We start from the raw sequence: 24,244 nt of genomic DNA, 5'->3' as shown, positions 1-24,244 counted from the left end.
CAACTTTTTCGTAGTATTAAAGGCCGTAAATATGTCTCGTCTAATTTACGACATCAAAAGAAAAACCTATCCCTAGCAAAGATTTTGGGTTTGAAACTAGTTTGATGCAATACACTCAATTCAAACTCTTTTTTGTTGGTTTCGAATTGATGCTGCAAACGCTAAGCAATTTTTTTCAACTGAAAAACTTTGTCTCACTTATAAAAGAAATGTGCGTGCGAAACACTCGTTTAATATTCGTCTGACTTTTGAGATTTGACTCTGGAGATTTTTGTTTTTATGTTTCCTATAGCTTTTAATGGGTTTGAGACACCAGTTAAAGCTCCGTCTGAATCTGGATTGTAAAACCGAAATAAATTTTCTTTTTATCGGGCGTAATGGGTCATTCCACTGAAATTGAATTATTTTCGGCTCTCAACATCACCGAAATTCCCAATTTTTTTACAGTGTGTTTATTGTTGGTGTTTTAAATATTCTGTAACGGGAAAAATTTCCCCTTTACCAAATGAAAGATAAAAAATCCTGAAGTTTTGGTTTTTTAATTTAAAAAATTTATTTTTTTCGTTTAAATATAATTTTTTCCAATGCCGTTTGCGCTATAGGTTTAAAAAATAGAAAAAATATACAGAATTTTTTCTCTTTTTAATCACTTCTTTGCATTTTGACGATGACGATATACCTGATGGTTTCCATTTATTAAGCATTAATGTCAAAAAATAAAAAGAAAAAAAAAAAAATTCATTTTAATCATTTATCGATGAGTGGTACTAACTCTAATAAAACTAACTCGTGACTAACTAACTAAACTAACTAACTCTAACTCAATAAACAACTTTGACTTACTGATAATCTTCTCCCAGCAAGGGCAAATGTTTGCCAGGCTTCATGGACAGGAAATTTTTCTTTTGGGGCGTTGTCTTTCTCAATGTTATCAAAATTGCATTTTTTCTGAGACGAACGGCCGGTACAAAATTAACATTATTACGTTACCAATTACCAAAAACCAATTACCTTTTAGCATAGTAATAATTGTTGAATATCTTTGAATTGTCGATCAAACTGGGGTGGTTTGACGAAGTTCTTTTTGTCGATGTTTACAGGTTTAACAAATGTCAATCAAAATATTTATATATTTATACAAGAACAGAAGGGTCTACCGGCCCGATCTGTAGTACTACAACGCTGGAGAACGGCCAACTATTTTTTTGGATCAAAGAAATGTGTTACTTCTAGAATGACAGTCAACTCGTCGACGAGGTTCCTGTTAATGATATCAGGTAACCGTAAAAACCCATTATCAACGGGAATATTAAATATTCTAGTCAATTCATTGAATTTTTGTTATGGCATTTTTTGTTGAGATTGTTATTATTGGAGTTGTTGTTGAATTCGTTGTCCTGCCATCTGTTGTTGTTGTCTGCTTCACCACCATGTTTTGTCTGGCCTGTTGAGTAATATTTTTATTTGGACCTGCTTTTCCGGAGTCAGGTGGCTGCTAGATAGTTCATGAATAGACAATTTTGCGGATTAAATTGCCAAATGATAAACATGTAAACTTTTACCTTTACTTGTTTGTTTTTTTGCAGTTGTATAAACGTGAGAATCTTGTTGTAAAATCCTGCTTGATCTTTTGGTATAAAGCCAATGTACGCTTCCTTGTCTGGACAGTAAAGCAGACTGTAACGCATCAACACTTTAATCTCACTAGAATTAGGATTAACCACATCTGTGAAGTAGACACAACCAGCCTAGACATAACAAAAAATTTATAATCAATGCGTCATACAACGGCAAAATTGAGGTAAGAGTCAGTAAGCTTACATATCCAGTTGACATCATTTGAGCTAGAGATTCTAGTGCCTCACATTCCTGAGGATGAAAAATTACAGAACGCGCATTCCGGAATTGAGCGAAGCCAAAATTACTTTAATTGATTTAGGTATCAGATGTATTAAAAAAAACAAGTTCGGGTGTGAATTAGGGCGCGGTTTGGTCAAGCTAAACGTTAGCGTGTATTGCGGGCTGTCGCAAGTGACGTGGGAAGAGAAAGTCACCTGTTTTGTCGTTAGAATATAATGGCGGAACTTCGTGAACATAAGAATTGCCCACGCAGTAATTCTTGATTTGTTTGTTTACTAGATTCAAAGTATCGGTATTAATATAATAAATTTTCTTTGTTTTAAAATAGTTCAGATTAAAGTTGAAATTGAGGAGAATGACAATGCAATAATTTCCCAGAAAGATATTGACATTTTTAATGAACTTGAAGTGAAACAGGAGAGACGAATATTGACAGAAAAAGAAGAAGCGAAAGAAAGAAGGAGAATAGCATTGAAGAATTACCAAAAAACAGAAGCCTATAAAGAAAAACGGAAGAATTAGCAAAAAACAGAAGCCTATAAAGAACAACAGAAGAATTACCAAAAAAACAAAATCCTGTAAAGAAAAACGGAAGAATTACCAAAAAACCGAAGCCTATAAAGAAAAACGGAAGAATTACCAAAAAACAGAAGCCTATAAAGAACAACAGAAGAATTTGAGAGAAACAGAAGCCTTTAAAGAAAAACGGAGGGAAGCACTCAAAAGATTCAGACAAAAAAAACGATTCAGACCGCTCGAGAAAATCCTGTACCTGAAAGGAAAAGTTATTCGGCAGGGTGTCCTGGAGTGGGAAGTGAAGACTTGTGATACGCAAAAACTTCCACTCCACATCCTTTGTCAGGTTTCAACAACCATCACCAACAGCGAGAGTCAATTGACAGTTTACTTCTTTCACCTTACTTTTGTGTTTCTTATTGTGTTTTTTTTTATTATTATTTGTTTGTTTTATCAAAACAGGAAAGGGGAACATTGGCCGCAAGACAATGGGAAACTATAGATGACAAATGACTTCAATGAAAAATCTCTTTCTCTCAAAAAGTCTTTAATTTATTATTTTATGAAAATCAATCGACAAATTCACGAACGATAATAAGAAAAAAAGGGAGGTACCTATGGATTCGAAGCGTCGATGGCAGCCATTGTCAGAAGCAAAAGGCCCACGCCGATGATAGCAATAGTAGTTGATTTCTTTATTCTCGGATCGGTTGTAGTGGTGGTCAATCAGAAGAATATGGAGGCGGTTGGACTCCACCACAGATACACGTGGGTCCAACCAAGACGCCCTCACCAATTGATTGTTTCCCGTTCACTCGTGGGCTGTGTATGTGTGTGTGTTAGCAGCACGACGTCCAACGTCGAGATAATTCAAAAGGGGCGAAATCTGAGACGTTTCTTTTGCAACTTGTTCCCAAGAGTTTACAACACAAAGTCGAGAACAGGTTTTTCAAGTCTCAAAATATTCGGTTCGTTGCAAAATCTCGCATCGACAACGAGCACCTTCTCTAGTCTAAGTGAAACGATCAATTGACGTCTGACCTGACCTCTGACGCGAGCGAGAACAAGAAATGAAGAAATTGTACCAGCTTTACTCAAAGCTTTAATGCGGTGGTGGCGCCAGCTGTTTACCGGAAAGCATCTACTAGTGCCTGTAGTGCCATGGCCTGAAATGCAATGTTATCTACCTTTATTTTTTATTTTTTTACTAATTATTTTAATGTTTTTTTTTCAGAGTGATTAAACGTTTAGTAATTATAGAATTAATTCTAAAACGTACAATTGAAGAAAAAACGTTACTAAAACGTTAAAGAAGAAGAGAACATATACCCCAGGAGGCAGGGCTGCCACTTTTGGCTATTTTTTAGGTGTCGGGCTATGGCTATGGCTATTGCTATTTCAACGATTTTAAGGGAAATTTCAAATTTAATTTACAAAAAGAAATTGTAAAAAATTGTTGGACAGATGTTATCGGAATTACGTTATAATTTCAACGTTGATGCAGAGCCATTACTTATGGTTGTGCGACTCATATGGCGGAAGATTCTCTCAGAGATGGCGTCGTCTTGATAGGTCCTCTACGGACATGCCTCCTTCAAACTCTATTCCGACCCCTCGAATTCCTATTGAGATGGTCCCGCCACTAGCGGTGATAGTCTCCACTTATTACAGAAAACGTCGAAAGCATCAAAATCTTACCAAGCGATTGTAGCAAAATGCATTTGTTTTCAATTGGAAGTAGCCTAGTGGTCAGACGGCGAGGTACGAAGTCAAAGATCGTAGGGTTGATCCTAGCGACGTCTAAATCTTTTTTTAATGTAATTTTACCTAAATTTAATTAGCTTGAAAATATTGAGAGGAAACCAATTAAGACAGTAAGCCAAACCATTAAAGACTAAGTAGTAAAGCAATAGTTTCCAGAAACGTATTGTTAGAACTTAGTAATTTCAAATGGTAGTAAGGTGGCGCCTGGCACGTAGTGTTGTTACACACCCACCAGGTGGCAGTGATTGTCGCCAGGAATTCAAGACGACGCCAAAAGCCAGTGCTTCCATATGCCGGATAATTATCCGATCACCGGATAATTTTGGGAAATTTTCGACTAAGCGGATATAAGGATAATTTCGGATAATTGGAAATTTACCGGAAAAATGTGCGAATTTACTATTTAGCCATAAATAAAAGTCAATTTTTTAAATGTTTTATGTAAACAAGAGACCTCTGGTGAGGTCGAAGTGAGGTGAACTTTCACTTATTCAAACCGGTTTTGTTAGACGATTCAAAGCTTTGCACAACAAAAGGCCGCCAAGATGTTGGAAAAATTTAATTCTTGTGGAGATGACTTTATTACTAGCTATTTGCATCCTTTATTCGGTGCAAACAATGATTCAGAAATGTTTTCCCTTGCAAACATTGTTGTAAAAAAGTGGACAACGAAAAACCTTTAGATTTATGAGTTCTGACAGGTCACGGACAGGTCTATTTCAGTTGCCTGAACCACTTTGAAAAGACTTTATCAGCTTGCGCTTTAGTTACTGCTGGACACCACTCAAAAATGGCTTCTATAACAAAAAAAAAGTTAACAATTTAGAAACATAACTTAAATAACAATGATAACCTTTCACAACATCACACAAATTAAGCTTGTGAAAGTAGAAAACTTGGCCATGATGTGCCTTTTTATAGGCAAATTCCACTTTTAATTCATCAGACATAACAGCTTCGAGAATATTTTCTACAATGGCACTACCTATCACCCCTACAGATCAGTGGCAAATGTACTTGATTTTCATTTTCTATACTTTCAAAAAATAAATTAGCGTATGTGCACTACTTCCATGCTACAACAAAAAAAACTCACGAAAAAATCAACGTTTTCTGCAGTGTTTGCGTCCAGCTAGCAATCTTTCTAAATTTTCTACCTCGTATATCTGGCGTCTATAGTCTTCAGAGGTAAAAGGGAAAACATTTTTTGGATGTTGTCATCATCAGCTAATTCAGCCATCCCTAAAGTTCGTTAAAAAATTGTTACAAGGAGAGAAATACACTATCTCTTAACTCCACAAAAAGTTGCAAAGCATTCAAATGTCAGCTTCAAAAAATCAAACCCAGGTAAATATATTCTGTTGTCTGCTAGTAAGCTAATGCTTAAGTCGCTTAAGCCTTACAGTTACAGCTCTGCTGAAATTGTTCTGGAAACGTGAAAAAAAGCTAAAAGCATCATTTTAAAAAATTAAATACCAATCTTCGTAAAGCAGTATTTTTAAAAGTAGCTTATGGGTTTTTGTAAGATTTTTTACTTTTTACATATAAAATGCTGTCAATGGTTGTGTTAACAGCCCTTATCAATGTCACACAAGTTCTCTATTACGGGTCGGGACAAATTTTAATGATCAGGTGCTGGTGGGAACCAAAAGTCATTTTACACACTACCTGTTCTTCCTATTCAGTGTTAGTGTTTCATCTGTTTGTTGTCCTTTACTTTTTTTCCATGCATCATCCTGTTTGACTCAAAGTATCCAAGAGTCATAGATAGGCTACAGTCAATTCATCTCATGTACAGTACAGTACTCAGGTACAGTATTGTAATAAAAGGGCATTGTCCCGATGAGACAATATCGTATTGTAATAAAAGGTCTTTACTAAAATGTTTCAAATAATTTGAATTGTACTACATACAAATATTGCCTAATTTTAATTTTTCATCATAGCCGATTAACCAGCATTTACTTTCATAGATTAAATAAGAAAATCTAAATTTCCGGGATGAGACAAAAAAAAATTTACGAGGCTTAATTAAAATGGCATATTCCGATAAAAGGGCTGCTTGACATTTTTTCACATAAGTATTACGTTATAAAGTGTTGCTTGTTGACAACTCCAATGGTGGGACTGGACTTCATCTTGAATCATAAGTGAATAATTTTCGGCAAAATCAAGTAAAATGAGACATTCCTCTTCTTTTAAATTTTCCTTCAACTGTTTAAAGAATTTTCCCTGTTTGTCGGAGATGTAATGATGTGGACACAGTTGTTGTAATTTTAAAGTAAGTTTCTCCACGAAGACGTCTGCTTGATCGATAACCTTTTCCATCAAAGTTTGTCCTTCTTCGGAAACCCATTCAGAATAAGTTATTTCTTCCTCTTGGAGTTTAGATCGTAGAAATTCAGAAAGGACACTGGGATCAGGGCAGTCAGTGCAGCGGTGGCTCGGAAAATTCTGATAATACATACACGACTCATTATCAAGCGAGCAAACTAACATAGCCAGCATCTCCCTATATTTTATTGAAGGATCCAAGGCGGCCAACATAAGCTTCGGATTTTGATGATGAATGCAAACACACACGTTTAAAGTGTTAGTTGCATCAGATGAAATACACCACCGGGGACGAAGCGAATAGAATTTGGAAAGGCCAATTTTCAAAGTTGGATATTCTTCTTTTAAACGGAAAAAAAGCTCTTTGATGCTGTCCATAATTAACATTTTAGACTTCGGTATACGTTCGCCTTCTTTGTTAATCATGATCACATCTTTCATCCCTGGGATAGTTTTGCTATTCTCTTCGTAAAATTTGATGATAGTTGACACGTCTACTTCAGATAGTTTTTTTCCGGAATCTTTTGATTTCAATTTTGGTAACATTTTCCCGTCATTTCGCAGACGAAGGGCTTCTTTAGCCAAGAATTCAGCAGAGCAAGACATCTCCTTCATAATTTTTGAACGATTCCAAGATTTCGGTAGGAGAGTGATAACTGTTTGCGTTCAATGAAACTCTTAGATTCTATAAAGCATGACTTGATTTCCGTAATTAAGTCTTCTTAATCCTCTGAAAGCTGTTTTCTATCGTTGAGGTCTTCCGTTGAAACTTTATAGGCCAGAGCGACCTTTTCAACTAAAGCTGGTACGATTTTTTAAAGCTGTTTATTCGCAACTACATTTCGCTGTTCGCTGCTCAATCTTTTTGTTGCTGAAATAAGGGGAGATTTGCCAAGAAAAGCTGCGACTTGATCAAGTTGTTGGAAAGTCGAATTTCTTATCTCTTGCGAGTCGACAAACTCATCATTTGATTCAACCGTCGGCATAGCAACATCGTCTAACTCTCCGTCTGACTGCGACTTCTCTCGTAAATCATGTTAAAAAAACTTAGCTTTGTTGGTGGTCGTGGCGTATTTTTTACAATCGATGCATTTGTAGCTGCCAGATTTCAGTTTTGGATCACAAACAGTCGTACAAGCAAGCTCTAGCGATATTATGTACATTCCCGTCCATAAGTATGGGATCACCCCGCGCCGTTCCATAAGGCGGCGTGTATTCATATGGGTTTTTCGGGTGGCAAAAATCGAAAAAATGTCATAAATTCACCAAACTTGGGATTTATGTCATTTTACGTCTTTTCTATTGTCTGAATTTTTTTCAGATTTTTTCCCCTATTTTTATGCCTAGAAAAGTGGCGCACAAAGTATCGGATCACTCCGACGCCGGCCGTGTTGTCTTATGGCGCAAATGGGCTTTTCATATTGCTTTTTATACATTTAATTTTTAAGAAGGAATTTTTATATTCAAACCCTTTTTACATTTCCCTTTTATAAATTAACTGTAAGATTTCCATTATGATCGGAACCATTTCCGAATTTTCCCAGATTTATTCGTTTCCCGAGTTTCTGAAATAAGAGACTGCAGAAGACTTCATTTACGGTTTACAACCTCTATCAGCTGGCGAAGGCCGGAAAATTAGTGTCGTTTCTATACACCACTGGCGCTCTGCTTCCTTTTTTACTTAAGGGGCGTATAGAAACGACACTAATTTTCCGGCCTACGGCAGGCGATAGAGGTTGCAAACCCTAAATGAACTCTTCTGTAGTTCTCCCATTTGCGCCACAAGACAACACGGCCGGCGTCGGAGTGATCCGATACTTTGTGCGCCACTTTTCTAGGCATAAAAAGTAGAGGAAAAAATCTGAAAAAAATTCAGACAATAGAAAAAACGTAAAATGACATAAATCCCAAGTTTGGTGAATTTATGTCATTTTTTCGATTTTTGCCACCCGAAAAACCCATATGAAAAATACACGCCGCCTTATGGAACGGCGCGGGGTGATCCCATACTTATGGAGGGGACTGTACTTGATGCCTTGAGCTAAATGTGAAACGGGGAAAAATGATAGATGCTGTAATTAACCAAAAGAATTACGAAATATTTCATATATACCTTTGCGATTCTTTCCGTGCAAATCAAAAGGGTTGTAGCAGATATATTTCTTGACTCCATAAAAATACAATGCATTATTTATGAGAAAGAAATTTTGGTGGTACGAACAGACAGTCGAAAGATTCCATGTCGATTCGGCAAATTGCCGTTTCGGCGAATCACTGATTGTCGATTCGGCAACATCGCCGAAATGGTACCCAAATTAAGTCATTTCGGCAAATTTATATGTCGATTCGGCAACTAATGAAGAACGAGATGAAGACAGTGAGTCATCATCTTCATCATCTCGCCCAAGACAATGGCATGTTGAGCCTGAAGCAGGAAAGCTGTAATAGCTAATTGTTTTTTTTTAACATATACTTCAACTTTTTTTCTATTAGTCGCAAACCAATGTTGGTAGATGACAGTAACAGAGGGTTAGGGATTTGGAATGTCAAAAAAACTGGAACAGTCATGTGGCGGTGTAATTTTCGCCCTAAGAGAAATCCCTGCAAAGCCCTCGTTTCACAATCTGGAGAAAAATTCATTGAGCACCATCCGCATGCCTGTAAGTCCAAGGAACATCCTAAAATTAACGTGTTGTTATCTGCTCGGGCTAAAAAAGTTGCTTTAGAAAACATTAAGGAACCTGCTTTGAAATGTGTGGAGCCATTTGGAGCCATTTGGACAAAGTTTCAAATTTTTTTAATGAAACTCTGATTTTTCCCAATTTTTTAAAAAGACAATTCCGATCAATCTTTCGTGGCGGGGGGATGAAACCTAGCCTTGGGGAAGAATAGAGGGAAGAGAATAGGGGAGAACAAAGGGGTTTGGCGGTTTTCCCTCTTATATTCTTCCCCCGGGGTAGGATACGTTCCACGCGACGTCAGAAGAAAATCAACATTTAATAAAAAATCGGCAAAAATCAGCGTATCATTAAAAAAATTTGAAACTTTGTTCAAATGTAGACGAATATGTCGTCTACCGTTGGTTCAAGTTTAAAAAAAAAACAAGGTTCAAGTAAAAATTGATTAATTTATATTTTTTATGATTTTTTAACTAGCATACACTTTAGCTTGGAAACATATGGCGAGCGCGCCGATGTTTCCAAACTTTATGTCTAGCACTTTGGGGATAAACTTCAATTTACTAAAATCTGAAAAAAATCATGGTGAAAGAAAATTCTTTCCTCACCAAGAAGATTTTTTAAAATTTACTTTGCGATAACTCAAACGTGAGTTATCGCGAAAAAAGGGAGACACATTGGCCCGTAAGCCGCCGTGTTAGAAGCCCAAACTTTGTGAGGGTACTGTATATGATTTATTTGTTTTTTAACGAGGAAAAGCCTTCGTAATTATTCTTTTGTACCTTTTTATTATGCATTCGTGTGCTGATATATAGATTTTATTCAATTATATAGTTGTTGAATGATTGCCAAAGACTGTGGGCCTCATCTGTAGTGCATGTTGAGCACAATGAAAGCGTCGGTGAGTGAGGATTATAATTTGTATGATTCTGTCATTTTGCTTATTGGACATTGCTTTCTCACCTAGGTATCTATTATCTACCCATTCTTGATTCTTTTGATTGACACCTGCATGTGGCAGGGTTGTATGATTTTGCTCGGTCACACCTGGTGAAAGATTGCTGTATGATATCGAACACAAGCCTCTTGCATTACCAGGTAGTAATCGTGTTAAGCATTATGTTTTATGTTTTGTGTTGTTGCTAATTGTACATTTGGTTCTATTATACAGTTGTTTGATTCGTTTGACCAAGATTGTGGGCTTCAGCTGTAGTGCATGTTGAGGACATTGAAAGCGTTGGTGAGTGGAGGATTACAATTTGAATGATTCTTTCGTTTTGCTTATTTCATATTGCTTTCTCACCTAGGTATCCACCCTCCCTTCATTACTTTGATTGACACTTGCATGTGGGCGCATTGTATGATTTTGCTCGGCCACACTTGGTGAAAGATTGTATGATTTCAGCATTTCCCACCTAATAATCTTGCATCACAGGTATTGATTGTGTTTAGCGAGTTGTCTCGTATTGTTGTTACTGTCCATATTCACATTGAGGTATCATTTCTCTTTTCTTTTAGAATGAACCCGTTCGTTCACAGGAAACGTAGGGTAAACAACCGACAACTACGAAATCGCTTACAGCGAATGGTTGATAATGTTCTTCGAAGTGCCGTCAGTGTGACTGGTGAACGGTTAAATTCCGAATCGCATTGCAATGCAAATGAAGAAACCGGTTTTGTAGCTGACGACGAAGCTGATGACAGCTCTGATGAAGCAGAGGAGGTCGGTGTAACTCACGACATCAGACTTGTCAGCAGCCCGGAAGATATCCGCATGGAAAATGTGTCGTTTACGGAAACCGTTGCGTCAGAATGTGAAGAATACTACACGGACTCGAGTTACTTTTCACCAATCGAGACAACTAGCGACGATGGACCATTACTTCATGGGGATTTCTCTTGCAATTTCCGCCAGTTTCGCAATGTTCAGTTTCACCAATGGAATTTTTCTATTCGCCACCCAAATTGTTATGTAATCATTAACGACGAAGGAGATGTCTAAGCTTCTGTCATTTCGATTGAAAATATTATTGAAGATAAGTACGGTTCTGTCTTTATTGTTGGTCACTCATACCACAATGAAAGTGCGTTCTTTGTTCACCCTTGTAATTCAGATGAAGTGTTGTCTATCAAGTCTGTTAGTTTACCCTCTGCGTTTTCATCAAAATGGCCAATTCAAATTATTAAAACAAAAGCAATTGTGATCCCAATAATTCCTGATGATGATGCGGACGATGATACCGAGGAAAGTTATGCTGTGTTTCCCCTCCATATGAAAAACAAACATGATTAAATATGATGGTAAAAAAAAGCGTTTCGTGAGTTTCATATCGTTACATTGCAGTATATTTTTGATATAAAAATTAGCAACATTTGGGAGCAAATTGGTCACAATGGGCTAATATTTTTAATCAAGTACCATTTAGCAACCTTTGGGAGCCAATTGGTCACAACAGGCTAATATTTGTAATAAATGATAAATATAATGCAATATGGATGCAATATATCAGATTATATCATGTCATCGTTACTCACGTCCTTCCTTTCGTTAAGTATAATATTCGTATTACCATGTTCGCTCAGTTCGCGGTCGGTCTGTCAGCTCAGTTCTTGCCATAGCCCTATCATTGACTGGGTGGTGGAACGATTGGTGACCGTCTATTTCCAGCAATGGTAATGGTGGTCGCCATGTTCTCACCACCCTATCATTGACTGGGTGGCGGGATAAGGGGTGACGGCCGGTCGGACAGTTCGCGGTCGGTCTGTCAGCTCAGTTCTTGCCATAGCCCTATCATTGACTGGGTGGTGGAACGATTGGTGACCGTCTATTTCCAGCAATGGTAATGGTGGTCGCCATGTTCTCACCACCCTATCATTGACTGGGTGGCGGGATAAGGGGTGACGGCCGGTCGGACAGTTCGCGGTCGGTCTGTCAGCTCAGTTCTTGCCATAGCCCTATCATTGACTGGGTGGTGGAACGATTGGTGACCGTCTATTTCCAGCAATGGTAATGGTGGTCGCCATGTTCTCACCACCCTATCATTGACTGGGTGGCGGGATAAGGGGTGACGGCCGGTCGGACAGTTCGCGGTCGGTCTGTCAGCTCAGTTCTTGCCATAGCCCTATCATTGACTGGGTGGTGGAACGATTGGTGACCGTCTATTTCCAGCAATGGTAATGGTGGTCGCCATGTTCTCACCACCCTATCATTGACTGGGTGGCGGGATAAGGGGTGACTGCCAATTTTGACGTGTCCGAGACTTTGAAAAATTAGTAACCCTGCTTTTTACCTGTCACTAATTTTTTTTTATATTTTTCTTAGTCACCTATCACGAGTCAAGCCCGGCGTTTGGAACAATGACGTTCCACCTACTCCGTATCCTCTTCTCTCAACTCCTACTAGTATGTGTTGTTTTTTTGTGTGTCTCTTTCTTTATCTTTCTTTTTACCTGTTCTTTTCTACGTGTTTGTCTGTGTTTGGTCGTTTTAGCCATCGGGCGGCGAATTTGAATGAAGAAAAGCAGCGGGTTGTTATGATCAAGCGATTTTTCTTTATCCGTAATCCGTTTTTTTTGTTTTGTTTTTTTGTTTTTTTGTTTTTTACCCGTAACACGTTCGGAGAGATGCACGAAACACGAAATTTATCATCAGCAATATACCTTGTGGCCGCAGCAGCGTAGAAAAATGTTCTCTTGACTTTTCTTATTAAATTCGGTTAGACGCTTTCTTTTTTTCTTCCAGCGTCCGAGGTCCCTTTTACCTTTGTGCATTTATATGCAACGGGATTGATCTTCAAATCACGGGGGGGGGGGGGGGGATTTGTTGTTCAATCCGATGTGAACTTTCACGCAACTTGTAGTATGTTATGCGTCCATTGCGTGAGAAATCAAAGGGATGCAATATATTAATATATTAGGATAATATTATCAGGACGCAATATAATTATCATAATTTATCATTAATTATTATCATGATAATCATCAATTAAGTACCATTTAGCAACCTTCGGGAGCCCATTGGTCACAAATGGGATAATATTTTTAATAAGGTACCATTTAGCAACCATTGGGAGCTAATTGGCCACAATAGACAAATATCTTTACTACCAAATCAATACCATAAAGTGCCCAAAATTGCCGGGAGCAAATTCATTGCCAGGTCACGACCAGGTCATGAATTGGGAAATACGTGGCTAGCTGGGTAACTAGAAGAGGGGGATGAATGTGTGGATAAAGAAAGCGATAAGGATGAGCAAGGTAACTAATAGTAACAGATTATTTGGATTAACTGATAAGGATATGAAATTGAAAAAGCAGATGAAGATATTGGGGCTCAGCAGAATCCAAAATGACCAAGGAGATGAAGATGATGGGGCGCAGCAGAATCAAAATGACCAAGGAGATGAGGAAGGTCAGTGACCGGAGGTGAAACTAAACAAAAAACAGCAGAAGAGGAATGCTAGAAAGGAGAGATGGCTGGAAAAAAAGAGAAGATGAACATGAACATCGAATCAATGTCAGAAGACTTGGCATCGAAATGCAAAACTGGTAACTACAACTGTAGGGAAACAACCCGATTCTCCCTGAATAAATTTGTATTGTTTTTTGTGTAGATTCGGAAAATTCTGACAGCAAGCCTGACAGCGAGGACGACGTTGATTACTTCGACGATTGATTACTACGGTAACCTAACCTAACCTAACCTAAGATATAAGCCCCCTCCTTTTCTAGTTGTTTGTAAACAAATTTCTTTGCATTCCCCCCATGTTTGTTCGTGCAAGAAAACTCTGCATAGTTCTTCTTTTTGCCAAATTCCATATTTTTTGTATTGTTTTTCAACGGAGAAAGATAGTATTGAACTTATAATTCCGTCGAAAACTCGACAAAGTTGACAGTACGTCCGCAACGATGCTGTGCGACCACACGACTGAAGCATGGAGTCATGGACTGAAGGCCTGAATCGATAGAGTGGTGGTGGCGCGGTGTGTTTTATAAACATACAACTAGTGCTAATGGTGGCCCGAAAGGTGGTGCCTTTTCAGACCACTGGCCCGAAGTGTATTCATCGTTCCCTATATCACCTAGCGGTACAAATATAAATGTTTTTGTCTCTTATATATTTAGGGTCTGTTCTCAAAATCTCCGATGGAAAATAAATCTTTTTAGCCAGATTTGGTTCACTTACTTCTGCCTGTCAATCGTCATTCATCAGCTTCTTATTCTTGCGCTGATGAAGATTTAGTTTTAACCGTAGGGGTTTTTGTGCGCTACTGGGATTCCACTTTGGCGTATAATAGGGGGAAGCCAATTTATTTTTTCGTTCTCGCCAATTCTCGCTTATATTATTGATTGTTCCAGTCAGAAATCAGAATACGAAAACGCATTGCTTGTGTCAGTTTTAATGTGTTTCAAAATATTAATTTATTACTTTAAGTATTCCGAAGTATTCAAGCGTATCATTCCATTATTGCTTGTTGTAAACTTTGGCATTGGTTTTCTGGCTCAAAAAGATCGAAAACTTCACCGTCAGTTTCGAGTTTTATTTGTCGACAAGCAGTACATTGAGAATTTATCCCTTCGCTTCGTTAGCTTTGAAAGTGCCCCACGCGACTTGCTAGCCCAGCTACAACAACGTGTAGAATATAGTGGTTGGGAGTATTAACAACGCAGAAATGGCCCACCTCTGGGAGTAATCGCTCAAATGTTAAATGGAAGTTATTAAATTCAGTCCGTTCCTTTTCCCCCTCCATCAAATTTATTTTTTTATTTTATTTTATTCAATTTCTATAGCGCACTTTACAACTACATGATCAAATGACGCTTTAGGTAGAGTCACTAAAGAAAAAATGTACAATTTGGGTCATTTATAACATTTACTGAACAAATTGGATTTCAACAGAGTCTTAAAATTTTTCAGCTCCGTCATTTTCTTGATGTTATCCGGCAGGTCGTTCCACAGCCTCGGACCCATTCTTTCTCCATTGTGCGCGAGCCATAGAGCCCAGGTTTTCCTGGTGGGACAGATAGATCACTAGAAAATGACAATCTGAGGGTTCGTGGTAGGGCTGTGGCCCGGGCGATGAAAACCCGGGCCACCGCCCGGGCTGAACGAAAAAAAACCAACCCGACTCGACCCACCGAGGCATTTTTTTTAACGGGGCGGGCGACGGGTTGAACCCCCGGGTCCGCGGGCCAACCCGAGTGCTGGCGCCATCTAGTAGTCACATAGAGAAGCTCGTTATTCTCTATGCCTGCGGCCTCAAAATATTGCCGCCAAATGCTCTACGATAATTTCGTAGCATGAAAAGTAGGATAAGTGGTAGAAAAGGGCGTTCAGGGGTGTTCAGAAGACAGAATTGACGTGTCACTGTTGGAAGAAGAAGATAATTAAGAAAATAAGGGAATTTTTTTAAGTCTGTAAAAAAAAAAGTGTGTTTGACCCGATTTTTTACCCGGGCCGTTACCCGACCGGTAAAATTTTTTTGACCCATGGGTTGGCCCGGGCCAAACCCGTTCACTCAGTTGGTCCAACCCGCTCCGACCCGCGGAAGAAGAAAAACCCGTCTAAAAAACCCATAAAAAAAAACCGCTAAAAACGTCCCGGGCCACAGCCCTAGTTCGTGGTGGGTTGTAACGCTGAATCAGGGATGACAAATATGGAGGGGCATATCCATGCAGACACTTAAAGGCCAATACCATTAAATCAATCGTTCCTCTCAGAATCTCATAGCAATGTTAACGCATCTGATGCAGGTGGCTGTATTGAGTAGCGTAACTTAACGGAGTAGAATTCTTCTTTTCTTCACTGTCTGACAAAAAATAAATAGTTCAAATTGCGATTTTTAACGCGAATTGATTCGAGTGGGAGCGCTAATCGGAATATTATGATTTTTCAGTAGTTGTTAGTCTTCTCGTTAGATGGTGGTGGTATGTAGGCTATAAATGAAAACCCTTCAAAGTTGCACCATCGTAGCACCTGGGAGTTTATAATATACAAGGCTAACTTATTCCCCTCGGCGAGAGCTTGTGATGCGGGGAATTTTTGTAGCATGCCTGCGTACCTGCCTGCCTGTGTCTGGGTCTCTATCTTACCATATCATTAACTCATAACGTTTCCCAACTTTTTTTTAAATTACCAATTGTCCCAATTGATATTGATATTCAAACTGTATCTTGCAGCGTCTTTTGCAGTCTGTTTAGGAATAGCCTATTTAACAGTGTAACATACGAAAAAAACTGTTCCGATGATCTTTATTCTGAATTAAATCAATATAATTTATGCAGCGCTTATGGAAATCAGGATCAGAAAAATCCCTCAATAAGTCATAACTCATAAGTAATAAACCTGGAGGTAATTTGACGTTTTTATTATTCGGACAGATCCGTGTGAGTTTTGATTGATTTGGCCGATTGCATAATGTAATTCATTCTTTTTTTCTACCAACATCAGCACATTCCTGTTGTAGGGAATTGGTGACCCTGAATTCTCAGCGTAATTATTTTAATAGTAGCCTGCGATGCCTACAGTAGCAAATTCTTTTTTCCAGTTTTGCGGCACGCGCGCCAAGCGAGTTCATCTTACCTGATCCATCACGTCTTGTATTAAAATATCAGAGTAAAAAAACAAGCAGAACGATAGTATATATGGTGAACGTATTTAATTTAATTTTCCCGAATTAACAATGATTTAAAAAAATATGTTATATTAAACCTGTATCCTATGAATGGACCACCAGTGGTATGCACTGTATGGAGTCCCCGAGTACACGGAACGTGAAACGCACCTGTTGTTTACAGGACTTATGTTTTAAAATTTACGACTAGAGCAACTTTGAAAAGCTTTTGAGAATGTTGATAGTTCCCGGAAACGTGAAGACCTCAAAGTAAATCGGTGCTTTTTTAGATTTTTCAACAGATGGTTTTTTTAGGGGTTGTCAGAATTTGGTGGTTAAATAATTTTACCAACATCATTCCCGAACGTTATTTAGATATAATAAGGGACTTTTCGGCGTTATTCTTCAACTTTTATTATGACGTTGAATATCTTGTCTGAGAATGCTGTCGAATTTTCAAAATAAATACTTGGAATAAATAATCAAGATTCCGTTTGGCTCTCATCATAATATTCTATTGTTTTTCACGCTATCTGTGTCGCATGTTTATGCGTCATAGAACCATAAAATAGAACTCTCATTAGCTGAAATTTATAACCGTAAATTTGCACATATGAATACTTGAAAGAAGGTTCGTAACTACATCTCAAGTCTCAACATTGCGGTTGTTGGCTTCAGGTAAGTCACACGTTCCTCCAACCATGCATTGTCTACAGTTTTTAGTTTAAGACAATAATGCTGGTTTCCTGACAGCGATATACTAGCGCTTTATAAAAGTAGCAGGAATTTTCTGTGATGTCTTATTAGAACCCTTTCCCTTTCTTCCCATTTTTTTATCAGATTTAAAACTTGGCGCTTAAAAATTCCTTGGGAAATGAAAAACGAAAAACGTTGGCTGTTTCGAATGACATTCACAATTTCATATGAAGCGAAAACAAGAAGCCGACTCCACAACTAACAGCTGCGCCGCACCATATCAGTCTGAAGCATCGTCTTTCGGTGAAGAAACACGGCGATTGAGCGAGGCCTCGTTATTCAAGATTGTGAATCAAAGGCTTTCGCCAGAGGCTCAAACAAGTTGTTATCAATTAAATACGTTCCATCCAACCAACTTTCATTCAAGTTTCTGTCAACTATTTTACTACTGTACTAACTATAATCTTTATTATTATGGTGGAGTTGTCCGAGAGTTTAGCGCGTCCAGCAGTGGGTAGTCGTGATTATTATAAGAAATAACGTGCGCATAAATTCAAAATAATAAAAGGAAATGATAAAACTATACGTAAAAAAGCATCAATCGTGTAATAAAAAAATGTTTTCCCAAAGCAAACGATACACACACACAAAAGGAAACTGCAGTTGAAACAAAAAGTGGTGAAATGCGATGAGAGCTACATGATCCCATTACAAACCGATGAAAGTTTAAGAACCCCATGCAAAAATCAAGTCAACATCAAGTAGTTAAAAACATGGGCGTACATAGCCAGTCAGATATTTGGAACAATACATGAATACACTATTTCAAACCAATCACCATGAATTTAAAAAAAAAATAATAATAATAATTAAAAAAATGAAAAATGATTGAAACAAACGTTTAAGGTGTAAAAAAATTACTTTCAAAGAAACATGAGAACAGATCGATAGGCATCATTGAGGTGTGAATAATACACCGAATTGCACGCGCGCCAATTAAAAAAAAAAAATTGTAAATCCAGTTAGAAAAACTGAAAAATCGTTTTTCCTTCGCTTCTCTATTTTTAAATTTGAGTTAGAATAGGAAATTTTGTAGTTTTCCGCCGAGGTCCGTAATAGCTGGAAATTCCGCAATATATAGTATGAGGGAGCGTATATCGCCAAATTACATGTTCGACATCTAAAAATCGGAATTGATTGGAAAGACTAGCTATTACAAAATGTGCAACGGAGTATCGGTATTCATACTGCATCAATCAAAGGAAAATAAAAGTCATTTAGATTCAAGATCTCGGCTATCCGTTCCATTAGCATTATAGACGAGAATTCAAAAAATCAATTACCTAAAAGGACGGAATGGATTGACAGGTTCATTTCAGCTGACGAGCCAATGACATGTTTAGCCCCTGGTTGAGAAACAGTCGCTGACTTCTTTAATATGCGCCGACTGAAAGGTAAATGAAAAATAACAGAATGTCAAAAACATGTCAAAATTCCATTTGAACTGCTGTCCATCATGTCAAATAAAATATACCATTTCGTCAATCTGATGAGAATTTAGATCCATGTTGTTGGATCGTTTATTACAAAGGTGCTTGAGGCGTGTCAGCTGAAGCTGTAGAGCGGCATTGTCCGTCTCCAGCTTGAGAAGCCGTTGGCGGTAGTCGCTGTTTTCATCAGCCAGCACTTGGGCCCGTCTCTGCGACGATGATCGAAAAAAAAAGTAAGAGTTACAGTATGCCCATCACAAATCACAATAACTACAGCCAGACAAATAAAAATTTCAATTTACTTCAAGCGTGTCCATATATTCTTTCTTTTTCCGGCGCGATTCTTGAGCTGAAATTTTGTTTTTAATTTTACGACGGATTTTTTTCAGGGATTTCTCTTCGGCTTTCGTGAGCGGCAACCGTGTCGGCACTGGATAACCTTCAGACAGTAAAGTTCTTTTCTCCTCCTCAGTCAGCTGGAGTACTCCCGTTGAACCTTTCTGTTAATATTGAAATGATCATTAATTAGAAAATGTTCCGAGTTCTTTTCTCCAATTTTTGTTTTTGTTTTTTGTGTTGGCTCATTACAGGTTGGTAGCTGATGAGAGGGCTGTTAATAGGATGGCGGCTACTTCCGCTACCAAACGAGTCAGGTAATGGTTTGGTGGTTAAGAGTACTCTTCCGGCCTGGTTCAACCTTCGTGTCCCAATTTCGTCCCCTGATGTTTCTTCCAGTTTAGGCGACGCAGCGTCTCTCTCGGGCGAGAGACTCCCTTCGCTGTCACTCGACGTCGACGACGGCGGCGTAGGCGGCAACGAGAAGCTGGCTACATTTTTCGTAAACAATATCAAATACAACAAGCTGATGAAATGGTGATTCATTCAATAACGCAAACGGCAGTGCATACAAATACGCTGACAAACTCATTTTTAAAAATTTATTTTTTCTTTCCTATACTTTATTTTTATTTTTTTCCTGTACGGCATATGCCGATAGACTTCCAAAACATATGGTTTACTGTACGTGCGTTTCATAGACAGATTACTATCGTCTGCTTTTCATGTCGCTACGAAAGGAGGGAGTGCGTCACCGGCCGAAATGTGCGAGGCAGATCGATCCGCCTCGTCCAAGTGTGGCACACAAGTGCGCCACCATATGTATATTATTATGTTATTGTATATACCGTATATATATGTGGCAATCTAAAGTGGCCCAGTTAAAATAAATGGCAATAAAATGTCGCTAGAAATTTACCTGATTTGCTGGAGCACGATGAAGCGTTTGTTACCCGCGTCAGCACTAGACGGCTGTTTCCCGAAACTGGTTTTCCCTGAAATGCACACCAGTTATTTATTTAATGAAATTTAAATTCCAAACCCAAACAAGACGAGACACACAAAAAAAAATAAAATAAAATCCACCGAACAATTCACTTTTTTTCTTTTTACCTTGGCTGTATGTCGTTCGCGATTACACAAATTGTTGGAAATTGAAATTGAGCGCTTCCGTGATTCCGACCGCGAGCTTTTCGAGTTGGTGTGAGCATCAATGAACGTGTCAGGCGAGGCCGGCGTAGTGCCCGGCGAAGCTGGCTCCGCCTTGATGCTCAGTGAAAGTGGATCACAAAACTGGTTTCCCATTTCTGAATCAATTAAAGCTAATGAATTAATCATCGTGTTGATTTGACTAACGAAACCTGTTGCTCGTCAGGCTCGTCCCCAATTGTTTTTTTACCTGTGCTGGACTCTGGATCTTCGGATATTTCAACTTCGCCCCGGCTGCCGATGGTGATGTTGTAAGTGCTGCCACTCTCCTTGCAATTGATCAGGGATGTGTCGCAGTAAAGCGACGAGGCATTCGTGTTGGGCTGGACGCGAGCCGAGTAGCGATGAGCGGGATTAGCCAAGACTTGATTGGCCGCAGAGACGGAAGCGTCCGTGATGAGGCGATCGTGAAGGACCACCAATCCCGTGTCGGCCGCCGAGAGATCGTCGTTGCTGTCGTCGTCGACTGGCATGAGACTGAAGCTCAGTCCCGTCGGCCAATCCGGATGCTGATAGTTGTCGCTCTCTTGCAGTTCTACCACCATAGACTAATGGAAAAGATAAGAAATTAAAAAAATGTCAGTAAGACTAGACGCCATGACACTGTAGACATTTTTTTCTTAGTCATAAAACATTTTTTTTTTTCGTTTGTTTTGTTTTTGAATAATTTTAACTCTTACTTTCAAGAGTATTTTGAGTCTGTGTGATGACTACGTCAAATGGAAAAACCCCCAAAAAATCTTTTGAGTAACCAGAGCTGTATAAGATCTGAAAGAGTTTCATGAATCACGTTGGTAAACAAAAATTTCGTGTGAAGTGCGAAAGAGAACTTCACATGGACTCTTCTTTTTATTTACTGTCTGGTCGTGTCCCTTTTTTTTGTGTTATTTGATTTATTTTTTCAACAGAAACACAAGTGATGGGAGACTCGCGCTGTTCAGTTGACCGAAATGACGCTCAAGTTTTTTGGGGGTACATAAACATCCAAAAAAGAAGAAGACGAGTGCGTAAAATGTATTCTTGCGGCTACTACACACAGTATATATACTCGGATGCCTACTAGCTACACCAGGGAAAGCAACTGCAAAGAGTTTTATTATTTTCTTTCTTTTCTCCCGTTTTTTTGGCTTTGGATTCCAGCGTCCCCTATTTTGTCAGTTCACAAGTAGACTAACAGAAGATTACCATCTGTTAAGGTTGAAGACAGCGCAAGCGTTGCGCTTGCACGCTCAGTTGGCCAAAGAACAAAAAGGGAAGAAAACGAGAAAAGGCGAGTAACGATCAAAAGGAAAACGAAGAAGAAGAAGAACAGAAGAGGAAGAAGAAGAAGAAGAAGAAGAAAAAGTTTCACTGCTTGTCCTTGACCATCGGCTAATGAACTCTCCTATACCATATCCACGAAACTCCTTTTTTTCCCACTCTGTCGTCAAATGCTGCACAGTGCCAATTCGTAAAAGTAACGACAACACGAGGAAAAGAGGAATTTGTGCGAGCGCTCGAATTAGCATAAACAAACACTAAATCTTCTCTTTAAATTTAAAAAAAAAGTACGTTATAGGGGCTTATGAAATGGATCGAAAATATACATAGTGTTGAAACATTTTGTATCTCTGCAGCAACAACTCGTCGTGTAAACAGAGCGGTCGTCTTATCTAGTTCCATAATATTTCAGCTGTCGAAAATAAAGGCGCATGTTTAAAAAAAAAAAAAAACCGGACCCCATCCGTTCAGTCGATGATTTCCTTTTGGGCGGGGGGATTTTTTTTTTTCGTTCCTTATCGTGTGCGAGCCAAGCCCGCAGAGTTCTACTATACTTTGTACTCACAGAGGCTTGGTTCTCTCGTCGCCTTGCATCATTTTCTCAACGAAATCACTTTCCTCGCAGTCTGCATGTTTAAGCTCCCCGCGCTTTTAAATATAAAAACATCTGGTTGTTGGTGGTGAACGTGTATTTTTTTAAAAGGCAACCTGTTGACTATTTATTTTGGTATCCTTCACTTGATTTGCATGGTCTGAGACTGAGAGTCTAAAGCGACTCCTTTTGGCTTGGCGCAAAATATTCAGCACTGCGCAGAATGCAGTCGGTACCGATGATATCAAAGCACGCTGGCCTGGCGGTCCTGGCCAGTGAACTCTGCTCTCAATGACAGTTAAAGAAGAAGAACCGGTTCCACCAGAAAATGCCATACTACCGTCCGTCCGTCCGTCCTCTCCCGAACAATTTCGTATTCAACAATGCTTGTGTGTCCAGCTTCTTTTTTATCAGCTATAGCCCCCGCTGGCCTTGAGCGCCAGAAGCACTGGCATATCAAAGTCACGGCACCCGAGAAAACTTTCATTTTCCCTCATATCAACAGGTAATCAACACAGGCAAAAATATAGGGCCGCGCGCGTCTTGTTAGATGATGATGATGCCAAGAGAAAGTTTTCACAAATTGTTGTTTTTTCAAGACTATGAGGAAGAGAGATCAATAGCCAGAACTTGTATTTTATTTTATTTTATTTTAAATACCCTACGGTCAAGATCATGCCCCGTGGTACACCCACCAATAATAAATATTTTACCTGAAGGTCAACGAGAAGAAATATTTTTTCTTTGGTCATGTCAGAGGAAAAGCCACAGAGTACACACAAAACTCCCCTCCCTTAGTGATCACAGGTGACTTTTTTTTTTTTTGGTCGACCGTGTTTTTCTTGAGAAAAAAATTTCCGCCCCTTTTCTTTTCAAAGTTGACGAGCCTCACTCGCACGTGTCTACATCATCCCACCCACGAAACATATTTTATTTTTGCTCTTATTTCAAATTCATGACTTACTTCATTTCCATATCTTACGCTTTTGTACCCTTTTTTAAAAGAATGCCGATGGTACATTTCCTTATGTAGACGTAGGCGAGTTTGTTTTGAATCAGCGGAAGTTCACAGGTAATTAACTGTTTGTTTAGACGACATACGAGGAGGGCTAGAAACATCCAGTTCACTTACCGACTCGAACGAATCCGTTTCCCACAGTTCCGGCAGAGCATCCATGCTCTCATTGTAGTCGCAGAGCGGCTGTTCCAAGCTATCGAATGCTTCCATTGCGTTTTAGCAGCTGATGATTGTTCCAACAATTGAGAATCCCAAATAAAAAAAAAATGGAAAATCAGCCTTCACGAAAGTCTAGCGCGAGCACAAATTCACAGACACATGTAGAGGAGAAGCACGAAAGAGTTAGTTGACTTGTATCAGTGCATTTCCTTCCGGGACCTTGCAGCCAAAAAAAAAAAAACACACGAAAAAAGAGTCCGCGTTATAGTTGTGTGGTCTGGTGTCTCGATATTATATTCTCCCACTCGCAGAAAAAGGAAGAAAAATTGGCAGATATTTCCTGTTCAACTGACACCGACCTTTGCAACAAGACCAGCGATATTTGATGATGGGTTTCCAAATAACGTTATTGGGGGGAGACCTTCGAAGTAATAACCTTGCACCACTCGGGATTAATGGCGAAAACAACCAAATTTCTGATTGAATGGCGATGCAAAGTAAATCGGTGCTGGAGTAAAGATCTGTGTAAGAGCGGTAGGGGGGGAGGGGATGGATAAATAGCGCGAGGGGAATAATTTCTATCCACCTGTTCACTCGTCGGCGGCTCAGAGACAACTGCCGGCTGCCGGCAGCCGGCACTGTGGCCATACACAACGCCAAGTCGCTGAAAGCCCAAAGCGCCGTCAGTAGGGATATAACTTAGATAAGGCAATTGGACAG

At 39.0% G+C, this 24,244-nt stretch overlaps 1 protein-coding gene across 3 annotated transcripts; it reads right to left on the bottom strand.

Annotated features, from left to right (window-relative positions):
- Positions 1-18,041: 18,041 nt before the first annotated feature.
- On the bottom strand, positions 18,042-24,193 carry LOC124208642 (cyclic AMP response element-binding protein A-like). 3 transcript variants are annotated; one of them, XM_046606489.1, is made up of 9 exons: positions 23,480-24,193; positions 20,686-21,043; positions 20,400-20,593; positions 20,206-20,281; positions 19,539-19,777; positions 19,253-19,450; positions 18,995-19,159; positions 18,804-18,907; positions 18,042-18,707 (listed from the first exon to the last, which is right to left on the bottom strand). In XM_046606489.1, exons 1-8 carry the CDS (start codon positions 23,573-23,575, stop codon positions 18,860-18,862), a joined length of 1,374 nt encoding a protein of 457 aa, XP_046462445.1. In that variant the 5' UTR covers positions 23,576-24,193; the 3' UTR covers positions 18,042-18,707; positions 18,804-18,859. The 3 variants fall into 3 exon arrangements, with proteins under 3 accessions (XP_046462445.1, XP_046462443.1, XP_046462444.1); XM_046606487.1 differs by having other exon boundaries at positions 20,400-20,608; positions 23,480-24,152; XM_046606488.1 differs by having other exon boundaries at positions 18,042-18,704; positions 20,400-20,608; positions 23,480-24,152.
- Between the last annotated feature and the right edge of the window lie 51 nt (positions 24,194-24,244).

This window comes from Daphnia pulex, chromosome 12, assembly GCF_021134715.1.
Source record: "Daphnia pulex isolate KAP4 chromosome 12, ASM2113471v1".
Taxonomy (NCBI): Eukaryota; Metazoa; Arthropoda; class Branchiopoda; order Diplostraca; family Daphniidae; genus Daphnia; species Daphnia pulex.
This window is presented reverse-complemented; position numbering and strand designations above follow the sequence as displayed.

Excerpts from the sequence above, each read along its gene's own strand:
- LOC124208642 (XM_046606487.1), bottom strand. The coding sequence starts at position 23,575 with ATGGAAGCATTCGATAGCTTGGAACAGCCGCTCTGCGACTACAATGAG. Across the intron at positions 19,451-19,538 it reads CTCTCATCAGCTACCAACCT|AAAGGTTCAACGGGAGTACT; the intron begins GTAATGAGCCAA and ends CAATATTAACAG. Across the intron at positions 18,908-18,994 it reads CTCATCAGATTGACGAAATG|TCGGCGCATATTAAAGAAGT; the intron begins GTATATTTTATT and ends TTTACCTTTCAG.